Source organism: Triticum dicoccoides, chromosome 6B (genome assembly GCF_002162155.2).
Source record: "Triticum dicoccoides isolate Atlit2015 ecotype Zavitan chromosome 6B, WEW_v2.0, whole genome shotgun sequence".
Taxonomy (NCBI): Eukaryota; Viridiplantae; Streptophyta; class Magnoliopsida; order Poales; family Poaceae; genus Triticum; species Triticum dicoccoides.
This window is the reverse complement of record NC_041391.1, coordinates 275,041,414-275,059,536: the sequence shown is the minus strand read 5'-3', so window position 1 is coordinate 275,059,536 and position 18,123 is coordinate 275,041,414. Positions and strand designations below refer to the sequence as shown.

At 46.6% G+C, this 18,123-nt stretch overlaps 1 protein-coding gene across 1 annotated transcript; it reads left to right on the top strand.

The window, feature by feature from the left end:
* Nucleotides 1-11,951: 11,951 nt before the first annotated feature.
* Nucleotides 11,952-16,168, top strand: LOC119325749 (glycosyltransferase family 92 protein Os08g0121900-like). The gene has a single exon (XM_037599475.1). The coding sequence runs from the start codon at nt 12,109-12,111 to the stop codon at nt 13,855-13,857; it is 1,749 nt and encodes a 582-aa protein (XP_037455372.1). The 5' UTR covers nt 11,952-12,108; the 3' UTR covers nt 13,858-16,168.
* Nucleotides 16,169-18,123: the final 1,955 nt, after the last annotated feature.

Genomic DNA, 18,123 nt, shown 5'->3' with positions numbered 1-18,123 from the left:
CTGGTGGGCGTAGGCATAGGCGGGGCTCTGGATCCCTTTGCGTGGCGTGTTGCTGGTGTGGGATGACGGCTTGGGCTGGCACGGGGCCCTCCGACATGGAAACAGGCGCGAGGGATGACAACAACGGGCTACTTCAACAACGATGTATCGTCTTGCTTCTCGTTCATGCACGCGGGTCCCTGGCCTGATCAGGCTCCGGGCTGGCTATGTGCGACACGAGAGGTGGCTGGCGACCTTGCTGGGTCACTGGAGGCAGGGGCGCGGGCTGGAGGTCATGATCTGGTCTGGCTGATGTCGTGCTCTAGCGGGTGGTGTTGGTGCATGTTGGGTGGATGGCGATGGCGGTTGCGCCAACGCGGCGCTGGCTGCTCTAGGCCCATTCCATCCAGGGGTGTGGGTCTTGTGTGACATGGGCTGCGGGCATCTGCCTCTGCCTCGATGCTCGGCTAGTGGGGGTGGCAGCACATCAACGGTGGTCCTAGTGGGTGTGCTGGCTGGGTTCTAGCGGGCTCTGCCGGCTGGACTTTGGCGGTCGGCGCGGTGGATAGTTTTGGTGACCTTCTAGGCTGATGGCGGTGGTTGATTTTTTGTCACCTTGCTGGCGGACGGGCAACGTTGGTGGCCTCGCGTGCATCCGTGCGGGCTGCCATGGTGGGGAGACACAGGGGGTGTCTGGTGGGGAGGTAGGTTGGAGGGATGGGAGGAGCCAGCGTGGTTGGGCACCCGTCCCCGGCAAAGGGGTGTGCCGATCATGGATGTGTTTGCTTCCCCTCTCTCCCTTTCCTCGCCCTAGTGCATGCGGGTGTCATTCCAGCGATGTTCGGGGCAGGGCGTATGCTACTATTTCATCGCTGGGGCGGCCATTTTGGACCAAAGTCGATGCCATTCTGGTCTTGGGGCTGTCTGGATGGAGGGCGGCAGCCCTTGCGGCGGGAGTCACAACGTTCATGGGCGAAATGTGCTTCACTGCTTCTCAGGTGCGCGCGGGTAGCCATGCCACGCGGATGGCATGACTGTTGGTTCTCGGTGTAGCATGGGTATGCCGGAAGGGTGTGAGCACCGGGGTCCATAACTTGTCCGGTGTTACCGACCGTCAGTTGAAGGCTCTGTTGTGGTTGCTCCCACTTCTTTCGGACTGCTCCGGGTGAAAACTTGATCTTCGTGATCAGACGGTGGCGACACTCCGGTGTCGTTCCCTTCTTGGAGGCACCGTCTTGGAACCCATGCTTCGTTGGTGCCCAACTCATCTCTCCATGGTGGCTAGCTCTTGTGATGGTCTCCGTCGACTCCAAGCGGTTCTTCTTGTGTACCTGTAGTTTGTTTTGGGTCATTGGGGTGGTGTTGCGGTGCCCGACACCTATGTATCTTGCCTTTGGGTGTGTGCGGCGAGTGTGGTGTTGGCGTGCGTTTGTATCACTTGGTCTGGTTGTCTCATGGTCGTTGTTGTATATATAAAGCGGCATGAAAGCCTTTTTCGGTAGTGAGGACAACAGGTTGGTCTATGTTGAGGAAGACAAAAGCATTCCTCCTCGGATCCCAAATCTGACAATAGGCAGATGGCCATATCTTGTTGTCGAGGCCAACCAGAGAGGAGGGAACGTCCCGGATGAGGTCTAATTGGAGAGGTAACATCCCAGATGAGGATGACGACGGTGGGTGCGGAACAACCAACTCTTGTCTGACCTAAGTAGCATGTGATCCATGTGCAACACATCCTCCGACGATGCTATAAGCTAGGACGGGACACGACAAAGGTTGTTGATGCTTCATGTGATCCAAAGGCTATAGATGGAGCACACGACTCTATGGTTTGGTTGAAGATCGAGGCGACACGTTTTGCTTGTGTGGATTTGAAGGATTTTTTTTATTTTTTTGATGGATTTGGAGTGAGAAGGTACTCCTATGTAACAGAGAAGGCAACACGTTTTATTGTCAATGGTGGGCGCAGAACAGATGAGATAGCGGTGGGTGCAGAACAACCTAAGTCTTGTCGGACCTCCTTCGACGATGCTACAAGCCAGGAGGGGCTGCAGCAAGGTGGGTGATGCTTCGCGGTGTTGAACCAGATTGATCTGACGACACACGACTCTATCTATTATCTGGTTGATGCGACGTGGCCTCAGTAGCGTATTCCTCAACCCTAACCCTGCTGAGAACACACCCGACGCATAGATCTGACGTTCCCCCTCCCTACCATTGCTGGAGCGGTCGACGAAGTGAGAGGAAACCAGCAACGGCCGACGAAACGCTAAGGGACCTGGTTGCCTCCTTTTCGCCTTGCTAACCCTAACCGCTCTCTCCGGAGGCTCGGTGTGGATTTGGAGTTAGAAGGTAACACATTTTATATTGTATAAAGAAAAGAAGCAACATGTTTCGCAAAAACGAGCCCGCCTGATCGTAATGACGTGGTGGAAGTGGAACCATCAGGTATCTTAGGCATTTCAACTCTAGTAGGAGAGCTAGGCATAATAGGTGAATCAAAATTTTCATCACTTTCAACATTCTCAATTTCTTTACCTTTAGCAATTTTTTCACCAAGAAATTCACCTAGTGGCACAATTTTTTTCACAAGTCTCATTTATAGCAGAAGTAGTATCATCAATTACTTGTGACATATCAGAATGTATAACAGGTGGTGGTGTGACAAGCCTACTTAAAACAGAAGGTGAATCAAGTGCGAAGCTAGATGGCAGTTCCTTACCTCTCCTCGTCTTAGAGGGTGCGATTTTGGTTCTAGTATCTTTCAGATTCTTTATAGTGTATATCCCAAGTGAACTCAATAAGTAGAGCTATGCTCCCGGCAGCGGCGCCAGAAAAAGATCTTGATAACCCACAAGTATAGGGGATCACGACAGTCTTCGAGGGTAGTATTTCACCCAAGTTTATTGATTCGGAAGAAGGGGAGCCAAAGAATATTTATGAGTCTTAGCAGTTGAGTTGTCAATTCAACCACACCTGGGAAATTATCTCTCTGCAGCATAGTTTTTAGTAGCACAGTAGTTTGATAGTTTTGATAGTAGCAGTAACAGTAGTAATAGTACTAGGAATAGTAACAATAGCAGTTTGTGATGATTGTAACAACAACATCAGTAGTAACTTAGCAAAGATCAATATGCGAAAAGCGTAGGCATTGGACCATTGATGGATATTTGTGTTGGATGACATTCATCATATAACAGTAACAACCTAGAGCCATACACAATTGCTCCAATTCATCAATGTAATGCAGGCATGTATTTCGTATATATATAGTCATACATGCTTATAATAAGAATGTGCATGACATCTTTTGTCCTACCTGATACGTCCATTTTGCATCATGTTTACCTACTGTTATTTATATTGTTTTTATGTATAATAATGCTTTTTGGAGTATTTCTAATGCCTTTTCTCTCATAATATGCAAGGTACACACAAAGAGGGAGAATACCGGTAGCTGGAATTCTGGACCTGAAAAAGTTACGTCAGGCTACCTATTCTGCACAACTCCAAATGAGCTGAAACTTTACGGTGAGTTTTGATGGAATATATAAGAAATATTGGAGCTGATAAGTACCATAGGGGGCCCACCAGGTGGGCACAACCCACTTGGGCGCGCCCTGGTGGGTTGTGCCCTCCTCGGCCCACCTCCAGTGCCCCTCTTCTGGTATATAAGTCATTTTGACCTAGAAAAAATAAGGGGAGGACTTTCGGGATGAAGCGTTGCCGTCTTGAGGTGGAACTTGGGCAGGAGCACTTTTGCCCTCCGGCGGAGCGATTCCGCCGGGGGAACTTCCCTCCTGAAAGGGGAAATCATCATCATCATCATCATCACCAACAACTCTCCCATCTTGGGGAGGGAAATCTCCATAAACATCTTCAACATCACCATCTCCTCTCAAACCCTAGTTCATCTCTTGTGTTCAATCTTTGTACCGGAACTATAGATTGGTACTTGTGGGTGACTAGTAGTGTTGATTACATCTTGTAGTTTATTACTAATGCTTTATTTGGTGGAAGATTATATGTTCAGATCCAATATACTATTTAATACCCCTCTGATCTTGAGCATGATTATCATTTGTGAGTAGTTACTTTTGTTCTTGAGGTCACAGGAGAAATCTTGTTGCAAGTAATCATGTGAATTTTATATGTGTTCGATATTTTGATGGTATGTATGTTGTGATTCCCTTAGTGGTGTCATGTGAACGTCGACTACATGGCACTTCACCATATTTGGGCCTAAGGGAATGCATTGTGGAGTAGTTATTAGATGATGGGTTGCGAGAGTGACAGAAGCTTAAACCCTAGTTTATGCACTATTCCGTAAGGGACTGATTTGGATCCAAAAGTTTAATGCTATGGTTAGAATTTATCCTTAATACTTTTCTCGTAGTTGCGGGTGCTTGCTAGGGGTTTAACCATAAGTAGGAGGTTTGTTCAAGTAAGAACATCACCTAAGCATCGGTCCACCCACATATCAAATTATCAAAGTAGCAAACACAAATCAAACCAACATGATGAAAGTGACTAGATGAAATTCCCGTGTACCCTCAAGAATGATTTGCTTATCATAAGAGACCGTTTTGGCCTGTCCTTTGCCTCAAAAGGATTGGGCTACCTTGTTGCACCTTTGTTACTACTATTGCTACTTGCTCGTTACAAATTATCTTGCTAACAAACTACTCGTTACCTATAATTTCAGTGCTTGCAGAGAATACCTTGCTGAAAACCACTTGTCATTTCCTTCTGCTCCTCGTTGGGTTCGACACTCTTACTTATCGAAAGGGCTACGATTGATCCCATATACTTGTGGGTCATCATGGATATCGGGGGCTGCGGAAGTCGAAGGAGGAGCCCAACCCCATGACGTGGTCGCCTTCTTCCTGGGCGGTTTCACCCATGCATCGGCAGGGCCGTTTGAGGCGATCTTCTTCCTCTTGGTGCGTGGAACCGAGCGGGGCCGACACTCGGTGGTGCCGTGCCGCCTTGAACGAGATGGCTCCCTTGCCGCTTCCTCTTGATGGTGGCGGCGGCGGCGTGAGGAATTGGAGCGGCGGCGGAAGGAGTTGCGGCCGTGGGAGGCCCGGGTGGACAGAGCGGCGACGACGCATGGTATGATACACCCGGGTGTCTAATTGCCAAGTGAATTTTGCAATGCCATCTTGTTGCAAGACATTATATATATGAATTATGCAATGCTATCTTGTTGCAAGGCATTATGTATGTGAATTATGCAATGCCATGCTGTTTAGCCAAGCGTCATATATGTGAATTATATCATGCCATCCTTTTTTTGTATTACTCATTCCATTTGTCAACAATGTTTGTATATTCAACTGCTCTTCCTGTGCATCAGCCATTTGAATTGGCGATGGAAAAAATTGGAGTGAAAACAAGGTCTTCAGAGCAGACAATGCTACCTGTTGAAGCAGATATCTTGCTGGTTATAGATAGCTCCTCAGAGGAGGATTCAGAGGCAGATGATCAGTCATATTTTCCCCCTTAGGTGTATGCTCAAACTTGGCAGGGTTATATTACTCGCATCATGCATATGTTGTCTTGTAATGCTTAGTTTTTACATCATATACACAATGTTGAATGCCATCTGCTTAGTTGACACATCATATATGTGATTACCCTCTGCTCACTTGCTTAGTATATAAATCATATATTTGAATTATATCATTCAATGATATCTACATAGACATCATGTATCTGAATTATGGCATGCCAACCCATTTTCTAAAGACATAATATAGTTATATCATCTCATCATGTTTACATAGTCATCATATTTTGAATTATGTCATTCTATTCGTGAATTATATCATGTCATCATGTTTCCATCAACGATATGTTTGTGAATTATGGCATGCCAACCACTTTAATAGATACATCATATAGTTATATCATGTCATCATGTTTACATAGTCATCATATTTTGAAGTATGTCATTCTATCTTGTTTAGTTAGCCATCATATATGTGAAATTGTGTCATGCTATCTTGTTTAATTAGCCATCATATATGTGAAATTATGTCATGCTTACATGTTTGGTTAGACATCATAAATGTGAATTATTTCATGCCCTGTTTTCTTCCCTACTATCCATTCAACCTGTCTATCTTACAATGTCTGTAAATTCAATTACTTTTCTTGTTTATCAGTCATTTGAATTGGAGGGGGTGATGGCAGTATCTATGGGAGTAAAAACATGGTCTTCAGAAAAGATCGTGCTACCAGTCGATGCAGATAGAACCATGGTTGTACTTGCCCAAGAACCTGTCAGACCACACATAACCCAGACTCATGCAGATTGTACCCCTACCCAGTTGGAGAGAGAACCGGCTACACCCATTCTAACCCCAACCCCAGCAGATAGTAACCCAGTTCCAGTTGACACAACACCGTCTCCACCACAGAGCATCCAAACATGAGCAGTTAGTAAGGCAACTGCAATGCCCAAAGCACGAGGACCGCCACTTCAAACCCGAAGTCAATGCTTAAAGAAGAAGAATAATTGTTCTCAAGTCAGGTTTCGTAGCTATGGTTCATACTACTTTGCTCTTGCATCACTATATTTACGCATGCTAACTAATTTCAAATTTGAAGGATGCAATTGAAACTCCAATGGCGCAACAGGTATGTTTTAAACCTGTTTCTTTAACGTGTTTGCTATTGTAACTTACTCTATGTTGATTTCAGTTTCAATTGAATAAACAGTTATGTTCTCATGCCATGGACACTACAAGTGTTGTTATTGTTGTGTAGTTTCCCACACTTATATTTTGTCTATGCTACTTTGTCTTAAACAGATATGATTTGAACTGTCTCTATCTTGATTTGGCAACATAAACTAGAATGATATAGACCATACAACGACCATACCACATAGATATATGTTTGTTTCATGTTGTTATCCTGTCCACCTTACTACTGAACTGGTTTACCAAAATGAGTTTCATATACAACATGGTAAACCTGTGATGTGTCTGTTGGTTTCTCTTTTAGAATACAGACAAAATATTGGAGAAGAGTACCCCGTTATGCAATGATAAAGGAAGTAATGTAGATAAGGTTCAAGATTGTGAGACATCCCTGTTGGTCTCCAAGAAAGCTGATAAAAACTACTACCCCCGTCTAGGTGTATAAGTCATCTTACAAAAATCAGATATTCCCAAAAGTCCTAGGCGCATTGCATTAAATTTCTTTCTCATTCCCCTCCCAGCCTCGTACTACTACCCACGTAGAATATGTGTAGGGGGAAGAGGAGGTGCCAACCAGTGCATGCATCGCTGCTGGACTTTGATTAGGCAAGAGATTGATTGATGTTTTGCATGCACTCATGTATTCAATGTTGATTTTATTTCCGTTTAAAACCAGCCGCTATTATTGGAAGTTTCCCTACTTGTCGTGCTTCTTCTCGTCCAATCTCAATCCACCTAGGTCGCGCTGCTCTTTCTAATGTGACTTACACACCTAGACGGAGGAAGTATATTGAAGACACTGAGAAAACCCCAAAGTCCTGTCTTGATGTAGTGTTCTAGTTACTGGCCACTAGTGTTGGCACCAGCTCTTCGAACTCGCTGCCTGAACTTCTTGAGTCTCAACTTCAAGTTGAAATACATCAATCAGATGTGCTACGACAGGAAGCCGAAGGGCTGAGGAAGTCCCTGCAGAATTTAGATGCATACTTTCTGGTGCAACAACAAGCACTGGAGGATTTAAGCGTCAAACAAGAGAAAGCTAATAAGCTTGCTAAGCGTCTTGCTAGCATGGTGGATACCCAGGATATTGTTTCTTGATCTCCTGTGAAGTGGTTTTAGTGATGGACTTGTTTTCCTGTGGCCTCTATTTGCACTCGTCGCCAACTCTGACAACCAGTGTATGTAATATGCTGCTTTGTTCCCCATATTTGCACAGGTGGCAAACTTTGATGCCTAGTGGGTGTAATATGTGTAATAGCCGTGATAGCCTAGCGTAATTTGCTTGCTTATTTATTTCCTTGTTGTCTTGTTTATTTGTTTGCTTGTAGTCAGTGTAGTTCTTTTTCCGTGGTTTGCTAGTGTCTGCAATAACCTATTTTATAAAAATAGGCCACAATAACCATGGGCTACATATCTACTGTAGTGACCATGGGCCTCCTACGGGTCATAGAAATAATGGGCCTTCTACGGGCCGTAGAAACAATGGGCCTTCTACGGGCCGTAGAAGCAATGGGCCTTCTACGGGGCATATGATCGATTGGCCAAACATGGTCCAATAATGGACTACATTATGGGCCGCAAATGGGCTAGAGTTGGAATCGTTCGTTCATGGGCCGACCATAACGGGCCGTCGTTAATCGGCCGTATTTGATGACGCTATGAAAACGGCCCAACGGATAACGGGCCACAAACGGGCCGACTTTAACCATGGGTTGAATTTGGCCCACAACCGAAATAGGCCAGTAACGGACCGTAAGTAACCGAATGCTGCAAATCAGCCCAAGAATAAATGGGCCCTGAGAAGGCCGAAAGATAACACGGGCTGGAAACGGTTCAATGGAATAATGGGTCGATAATATGTATAAAGCGATGCACTGTTCGTTACGGGCCAGTTTCACCACGGGCTGTTAATGGGCCAAGACTTACAAAGAGCCTCATATGGGCCGAAAGACGTCATGGGCCATACATGCGCGGGAAGTTACAACGGGCTGGAATCATATTGGATGGTCCAGATGATGCTATTGGGCCTAATTCAGATAGGACATAATGGGCCGTGAGCTAGCGGGCTGTAAATGGCCTATATGCGAACATGCCGCTAACAGGCTTTAAGTGGGTCGGCCGCTACCTTTTGACCAAGTCAAACAGGCCGGCCTTGTGACCTGAATGGACACTGTTGGGCCGAGCCACGTGTCGACGTATCATAGGCGTGTCCCATCCATTCGCTGGATGACAACTGTCCCAACGCTGGGCCGACACGTGGATCCGTCGGCGAATGAGAATTTTACACGTGGAAAATCCCCATTGGTTCGGGCTGTTAACGGGTTATTGAATCCAAACCGGAACCCGATAGCTTAACGGCGACCCGTTATGGTGGATGCCACGTGTCGGTTACCCTTGATGAAAGCACTTTCATGACGCGCCATTTATCGTCATGGAAGTGGACACTTCCATGATGATAATTTTGGTACTGTCATGGAACACTTCTACGACAGCACAGGTATAACTTTCTTGATTCTGTCATAAAAGCATCATGGATGTACATGCATGACAGAAAACGTGACCTACTATGACAAACACGTATCATCACGGAAGTGTATTTTTTTGTAGTGAAGGGGCTGAGTTGGATCCATATGTTTCATGCTATGGTCAGATTTATCTTAATTATTCTTTAACAGATGCCGATGCTTGCGAGAGGGGGCAATCATAAGTGGGAGGCTTGTCCAAGTAAGAACATCACCCAAGCACCAGTCCACCCACATATCAAATTATCAAAGTAGCAAACACGAATCAAACAAACATGATGAAGGTGACTAGATTAAATTTCCGTGTGTCCTCAAGAACGCTTTACTTATTATAAGAGACCATTCCGGCCCGCACTTTGCTATAAAAAGGATTGGGCTACCTTGCCGCACCTTTGTTACCGTTACTCTTGTTGCTCGTTACAAATTACCTTGCTATCAAACTATCTATTACTGATAATTTTAGTGCTTGCAGAGAATACCTTGTTGAAAAACGCTTGCCATTTCCTTCTGCTCCTTGTTGGGTTCAACACTATTACTTATCGAAAGGACAATGATTGATCCCCTATACTTGTGGGTCATCAAGCCACGGATGTCCAAATCTCGTTCTCGAGGCCAATCGGAGAGGGGACGTCCTAGATGAGGTCGATGGCGGTGGGCATGGAATGGCCCAAGTTTTGCCAGACTTGAGTACCATGCTCGCAATTGGGGCAAGGAGCTACTAGAGGTGATGTTCTTGTGGAAGAGATTGCTTTTGAGTTGAGGCAATCTCTGAAGAGCAGACACCCGGGAATTTTAGCGTGAGGGAGAGGTATTGACCCCAAGACAAGGCGGTGACATTCTGAGCGAGATCTTTGAATCTCAAGGACCAAAGGGTGAAGGGATGCCGATGGGTTAGTCTTTGTTGAGGAAAACACAAATGTTCCTTGAATCCCAAATCTTTCATAGAATGGAGAGAGAGCCACGGATAGTCAAATCTCATCGTCGAGGTCAACCGGAGAGGGGACGTCTCGGATGAGGTCGACGGTGGGGTGTGTGGAACGGCCCAAGTCTTGCAACCCCGAGAACGGAGAAGCATGATCGCAACTATGGCAGGAGCAATTGGGGGTGATGTTCTTGTGGAAGAGATTGCTTTTGAGCTAAGGCGATCTTTGAAGAGTAGACACCCAGGAATTTGAGCGCGAGGAGAGTTATTGACGCCAAGACAAGGAGGCGACCTTGTGAGCCTCAAAATGTCGTTGACGAGGCCAAGTGGAGAGTGAACGTCCCAGATGAGGTCCATTGTGGTGAGCTTCGAAAGGCCCTCTTGCCTAACCCGAGTAGCATGCAGGCATTGGATGAACATGTGTAGCACATCCTCGCAGCTGGGGCAGGAGCTACCGGGGGTGATGTTCATGTGGAAGAGATTGCTTTTGGAGTTGAGGCAATCTTTGAGGAGCAGACACTCGAGCATTTGAGTGCGGGGAGAGGGATTGACGCGGAGACAAGGTGGGGGAGACCTTGTATTTGAATCTAATAGAGGACCAGAGGGTGAAGTCGCTTGTTATTTTCTTAACAGTGAGGCCAGCGGACTAGACATCATTTTGGAAGACGCAGGTGTTCTTCGAGTCCCAGATCTTCCGTAGAACGGAAAGTGCTATTGGGGATCAACTAGAGACGGGACGCCCCGGATGAGTTCAAAAATCTTACATAGAATGGAGAGAGCCTTTGACGGCCAAATCCCGTTGTGGAGGCCAATTAGAAAGGGGACGACCCAGATGAGATGGTGGTGGGCGTAGAACAACCCAAGTCATGTCGAACCTCCTCCGACGATGCTACAAGCCAGGAGGAGACGCGACAAGGTGGGTGATGCTTCGCGGTGTTGAACCGGATTGATTCGACGACACATGGCTCTATCTATGGTCTGGTTAACGCGACGCGGCCTCAACAACGTCTTAATCAACCCTAACCCTGCTAAGAACACACCCGACGCATAGATCCGAGATTCCTCCTCCATACTATTGCTAGAGCGGCCGATGAAGGGAAAGGAAACCAGCAACAGCCGACGAAGCGCAAAAGGACCCTGTCGCCTCCTTTTCGCCTTGCTAACCCTAACCGCTCTCTCTGGAGGCTCGGTGTTGATTTGGAGTTAGAAGGCAACACATGGAGCGGCGACGGAAGGAATTGGAGCGGCAGCGGAAGGAGTTGCGGCCGTGGGAGGCCAGGGCGTATAGAGCTGCGGCGACGCATGGTATGACGCACCAGGGGGCGGCCATCCGGCTGAATTTCGGAGCCGCGAGGAAGAACGACGAGGTCAGAGGACGGATTGGCGGCGACGGCGAGGTGGGAGGTGAAGCCGGTAGAAGTGGGTTCGGGACAACGGAAGGGGGATCGGCAAAATCGGGCGAAATCCCGCGCATATGACGGAATTGGGCTCGCGGATGTGGGTCCCCACAATTTTTTTCCGGGATGACCCGATTTGAAGTATCTGTTCAGGCCGGGGATATAGGATGGATCTGCAAACCCTAACCCTAACCGCTCTCTCCGGAGGCTCAGTGTGGATTTGGAGTTAGAAGGCGACACGTTTTATATTGTAAAAAAAAAACACGTTTTGCAAAAAGCAGCCTGCCTGATCGTAATGACGTGGTGGAGCCCAATCCCGACCGACGCGGGAAGTGGAACCGACCCAGCGGCCCGCCAGCCTGACTCGGGAAAAGAAAAACCCAATCCGTGTTCGGGTCGGGTCGAAAACCCTAAACCCAGATCGATCGAGACCGTCTTCTCGGTCGCAACCCAGCAATCGAAGCTCTGCTCCTGCTCCCGCGAAATCTCAATCTTTCGCCTTCGAGCTCCCGCTGCTCCCGCCAAACCACGCTGCTCCCGCCAAATCGAGCTCCTGCTCTGCTCCCGCCAAATCCAATATGCCGCGCCACCGCCGCTGCAGCCGGCTGCGCCGCATCGTCGGCGGCGTCTCAGTCGGAGCTCTCCTGCTGTTAGCCGGAAGCGGAGGCCACAACGCCTACTCGGGCCGCCCGGTCTTCTCGTTGCCCCTCGGCCTCGGCGCCCCCTTCCCGCTCGTCGCCGACAGTCCGGCGCCCCCGCCCTTCCCGTTCGCTGCCGACTTTTCGCCGTCGCCGTCGCCGTCCCCGCAATCCCAATACTCGCCCTTCCGCCTCAGCGATGACAGCCTCGCGCGGCGCCTTCTCCCCCTCCGCCTCCGCGCCGGCCACTCGCCGCCGCCGCAGGAGGCGGATGCGGTCCTCCTTCCCGACCAGGAGGTCCTGGTCCTCGACGACACTGAGCCTACCGGCGACGCCATCTGCGCCTTCCAGGGTGGGGCGTCCTCCCCGGCGAGACCGCTCGGGAGGCTGCCGGCGTCCGGGCTTCACTCATACGTCTGCCGCCTTCCCGAGCCAGCGCAGAGCTTCCAGCAGCTCCAAGCGCCGCTCTTACTCCACTCCTCCACCTCCTCGGCCGCCGCAGCTGCTCTAGATCCTCCTTCTCCTTCTCCGGGCCGCGCATTGCTTAACTGGAGCAGCGACCCGATAGTGTTTGACTCGGCTCTTCTGGACGGAGGCGACGTGCTCGTCTTCGCTAAGGGAATCAGCCGCCGCCAAGGTCTTCAGTGCCTGTATCGCTACAGCGACGGCGCCGGTACCATGCTGGCATCTACGCCCGCAATCAGCTCAGTACAGCAAGTTACTCGCTGCCCCTCGCCGCCTACACCTGTCAAGTCAGGAGGAAGCACCAAGTTTCTTGTCACACTAGGGGTCACTGGCGAGGATCCCATGCCCTCCCTTGCAACCTTTCGTCGACAGCAAGCTGAATCTTCTTCGCTGACTCCCCACAAGAGTTCAATTTGCGCCTGCACAATGGGACGCAACATCTCCAAGTTTCTCAGGGAGTGGGCACTCTACCATAGTGCGATTGGGGTGGATCAGTTCTTTATCTACGATAATGGCAGCGAGGACAACTTGGCAGGCCTAGTGGCGCAGCTCATATCCTCCGGGCTCAACATCACAACCGTGCCATGGCCTTGGACCAAGGTCCAAGAAGCTGGTCTGTCTCATTGCGCGGCCACACAGCAAGCTTCGTGCCAATGGATGGCTGTCATAGATGTTGATGAGTTCATCTTCTCAACAAGCTGGGCAGGATTAGAGAAGCCATCAAAATCTTTGCTCGAGCCCGTCATTTCTGTTGATGATAGCGTTGGCCAAATATACCTTGCTTGTTATGACTTTGCCCCCTCGGGCCAAACAGCACATCCACCAGAGGGGGTCTGCCAGGGCTACACTTGCCGGTTGAAGAACCCGCAGCGGCACAAATCCTTGGTCCGTCTCGACGCCGTGGAACCATCCCTCATGAATGTGGTCCATCATTTTAAGCTCAAGCCTGCTTTCAAAAGCATCTGGACCGCGTTGGCACGTGTTAACCACTACAAATACCAAGCTTGGTCGGAGTTCAAAGTCAAGTTCAAGAGGCGCGTGTCCGCTTATGTGGCTGATTGGAAAGATCCGATCAACCTCGACTCAAAGGACCGGGCTCCTGGCTTAGGAGTTGATGACACCGAACCAAAAGGCTGGGCCCAAAGATACTGCGAGGTTAAAGACAATATCCTTCAGCTGTTAACCGCAAGATGGTTTGGTGTCGGATTTGGGAACCCTCATTAGCTCCAGTCAGATCAGGTAACACACACTGGTAAGATCTACCACCTCTCCCCCTCTTTTACATAGTAATTTCTGTTTATTTACACTAACAAAACGTAAATCAAAACCACTGAATTTTCCAGAATTAAAAATTATCTCTTAAATTGGATGGTATACACCTTCTAAATAAGCTTTAGTTTTTTTTGTGAATAAATATAGGCTTTAGGTTGATGGGGAAGCACCACAAAATGTGTGTGTTGCTTACTCCCTCTAGTCTAGTTCTGAAGAAGCCCCCATAATGCAACTTTTACTGCTTATTTTCGTTAACTATAAAACTCTTCAAATTTATACTTCTTTAAAATACTTTATGAGAGATAACCTTTATTTTTATTATACATTATTACTGTAAAGCTCTTCAAGACAATATTGTTTTGAAAATAGTTTATGAGATAAACCTACTCATTGTTTTCACATACCCAATCCAAAAATATTTTGAAATATAGCGAGTCAAAGTTTGGAAAAAGTTAATTAAACCCATGCCTAAACCAACAACTTTTCCAGAACTAGAAGAGGGAGTATAATAATAACCTGTGAGCATTTTGCCTATCAATAGTTAGCAGTTTGTTTTCGCTATTCAAGTTCTTGCTGTCCTTCTTTTTCCATGTTGAACTGTTAAGAACAGATTTATATTCATTTTGCCTTGATACTCAGCATGTGACACGGTGCTTTAATATTGGTTTCTTTGCTAAAATTGGATGACTTCTTTTCCTTGAATGATTTTGGCTTAACAGTTGGGCTTAGATCAATTGAATTTGTAATGCTTAGCTGGAGCATGACATGAAGCCTCTTTATTTTATTTTATTTTATTTTTGGGTCTGGGTGGCTGGATCACTAATCAGTGAAAGCTTCACCTAAATGATTTCAAATTTTGTTTGTTGATTGAGGTCCATTTCTTAAATATGTTGTTTGGTTGATCCTTATGGTTGTTTGGTTTCTATTCTGAAACTATTGATTGAAATGCCGGTCTACACTTTGTTGGCTTTTCTTAAAAAAAAAAGAATCTTGGTTTATGAATTATGATGCAGTTAAGCTTTGGCTTATATGGTTTTGTTCCAGTTTTGACTTGTTTTAATTAGCTGGAAACATCTTTGGAGAAAGTCTTTCTTGATATGGAACTCATACATCAAAATGCATCTCCAATGGAGAATGCGACATTGTCAGACTGAACTTGCAAGGTCAAGGTGTGAACCAGTGTATTGAAAATTACTTTTGCTGCATGGTTTCTACTGATCCGAAGAAACAGGTCCAGCATTTACCCATGGCTGAATACTGGTACAACAGTTCCTTTCATTCGTCTCTCCAAAAGACTCCTTTTGAGGCCTTATATATGGATATATATCCACAGCCACAAATCAATGAGTTCTCTATGGAAGGCACTACTGACAGTGAGGCATAGGGTTCCTTAACTGGCAGACAACAACTGCTGTCAACACTGAAGTACAATCTCTTAATCGCCCAGCAGCGCATGAAGAAATATGCAGATTGCAAGCGAGTTGAAAGGACTCTCGCAGTAGGTGACAATGGTTTACTTGAAGCTTCAACCATATCGTCTGAATGCTTTCGGCCTTCTCTCTCACATCAAGCTGCAAAGCAAGTTTTACGGACCATTTCGAGTACTGTATCATGTGGGCAACGTGACATATCACCTGTAGCTGCAAACATGGGTATCCACCCAGTGTTCCACATCAGCCAGCTGAAGAAACACATCGGACCCAATGCAGTTCCCTGTGCTGATTTACCTCTAGGTGATCCTGAAGAGCGTACCAGAACTGAACCTGGTATCGTATTTCAGACCCAACAGATCCCTCGCAACAATCGACCGGTTGTCCAATGGCTTGTACAATGGGAGAATTTTCCACTGGATGATGCAACTTGGGAAGATGTGGATTTCATGAAGCATACATTCCCAGCCTTTTTCCAAGAAGACAGTCGAAGCATGGCAAAGTCAACCTTCAGCTACTTGAAGGCAAGATCGCGCTCGCAAGGGGGCATTGTCAGACTGAACTTGCAAGGTGTTCTAGTGTTCAGTTAACTGTACCGGTTCAGATAATGAACGGCTGGGGATCGACGACGGAGAAGAAGATCGGAAGGCTTGCATTCGCTCACCGTCTACCACTAGCTTATTTACTTCTCACTGTTGCTTTTTCTTCTTTATTCTCTCCTTGCCAACCACGGCTGTAACAGAACAATGTATGCGCTACACGGGATAAGCCCCGATCAATCAATAAAGCACTACGCGGCCTCCCAAGGGAGGTGAGACGCTTCTGATATTTCACATCTATGACTTCTTTTCCTTGAATGATTTTGACTTAATAGTTGGGCTTATATCAGTTGGAATTGTAATGCTCAGCTGGAGCACTACATGAAGCCTCTTACTTTTATTTTATTTTTGGGTTTGGGTGGCTGGGCTAATAATTCATGAAAGCTTCACCCAAATGCTTGCAAATCTTATTCGTTAACTAAGGTCCATTTCTCAAATATCTATTGGCTGATCCTTGGTTGTTTTGCTTATGTTCTGAAACTAATTCGTTTCTCGTGAAGTCATGTTTTTGGTGAGATGTTGGTCTGCATTTTCCTTTAGAAAATGGATCTTGGTTTTCTATGACTTTACTTGGAACTTATCTTTAATGATGCAGTTAAGTTTTGGCTTATATGCATGTTCCAGTTTTGACTTGTTTTAAGTAGCTGGAAACATCTTTGGAAAATGGCTGAACATCTTGTTTTAATTAGCCTGTTACTTTTAGCAATCATCTGTACTTCGTAAAATGGCTTAACATAATCTGCGATGATAGTAATAGTTGTATATATAACAAAGTTTGTACGGGGAACAAATTTCGTAGCTAAATGCAATTCCAAATTCAGAAGTCGAAATTTTATTGCCCTTTCATGAGTCATCTAACTGGTACATATCCTTCGACCATGAGAATGCAGGATTACAAAGAGTCGAACTTTACTATTGCCAGCAAGGTATTTCTATGTTGTGTTGTGTGATGCCATTAGGCGCATTATGCTAATGTTTTACCCAAGGCTGTTTCTCTGCAGCTTGCCAGAAAGCTTTTTTTAGTTTTTTTGAACAAGGGAGCGGCGCTCAAGGTGCCAAATTCATTTAAAACCACGCTCATGTACATGTTACAGCATGGATTACAACTCTTGGCCAATCAAGCACTAACAGATGTCCCCCGAAAAAAAAAAGCACTAACAGATGTTGTAAGAAAGGGCAGCTAAATTGGCTATGAGCTTGTTTGATACTACAACTAAAGACAGGTTCCACATTGCTAGAAAAAACCTGATGAGCACAATTGTGGGCTACACCATTAATATCTCTGGAAATCTGCTTGGTGTAGCTGAAGAAATCTGCAAGATGTTTCCTGATCTGCCATCTAGTTTCAGAAGCAGTGATGCTTTTTTTGAGCTGCTGCTTTGACCAAAGTCAAATTGTCTTTGAAGAATGTAACTTCCTGCAAATTAAGCTACTTTGCAAAAGCCGCAGCAAGCCAGAGAGCTCCAGCTTCAGCCAGAAGAGAGGAAGGGGCCTGCGCCATGGAGGCTTGTATCATGATGCTGCTAGTAGGCACCATCCACGAAATGATTTTTTTTCCCAAGCCTTGTATCCTGCAAGTGTGATCTTCCTGGAATCTTAGTGTTCTTCCACGAGGCGTCAGAGTAAATCTTAGGACCTGCAATAAGAAGATCTGAAGAAATAGTAGCACCCTGCGTAGGCACAACATTGGGCCTGGGGGAAGTTATGGTTCGCTAAGAATCAGCATGGCTGGGGTTCTGAGTTACAACCATATTACAACAATCAGAGATTGCCTTTTCCATGAAGTGCACCTGATGGGGGAATGAGATTTTCCTTTGAAAAAGTCAATCATTCCTAGCCTTCCACAAACACCAAAGAAAAGACATTTCCGTATGGAGGCATAGGGATGATTCATAGAGAGCAGATGTGTTAGAGTATATAATGGGCCTAATGGCCTGGGCTGGCGGTATAGCCAGTTAGTCTTAGGGTTAACTAGAGATAAGAGTCGCTTGCTTAGGGGTCAAGTAAGCCTTGCTTGGAGTCAAGTAAACCTCTCTATATAAAGAGAGGAGATGTATCAATCTAATCAAGCAAGAATTAAGAAGGAAATCCCTTCCCTCTTGCCCGGCCGTGGGCAAAAAGGCCCCCGGCCGGCCCTCTCGCGCCCTCCTTCTAGCATCCACATAACAATTGGTATCAGCTAGCTTCGG

Excerpts from the sequence above, each read along its gene's own strand:
- LOC119325749 (XM_037599475.1), top strand. The coding sequence starts at position 12,109 with ATGCCGCGCCACCGCCGCTGCAGCCGGCTGCGCCGCATCGTCGGCGGC.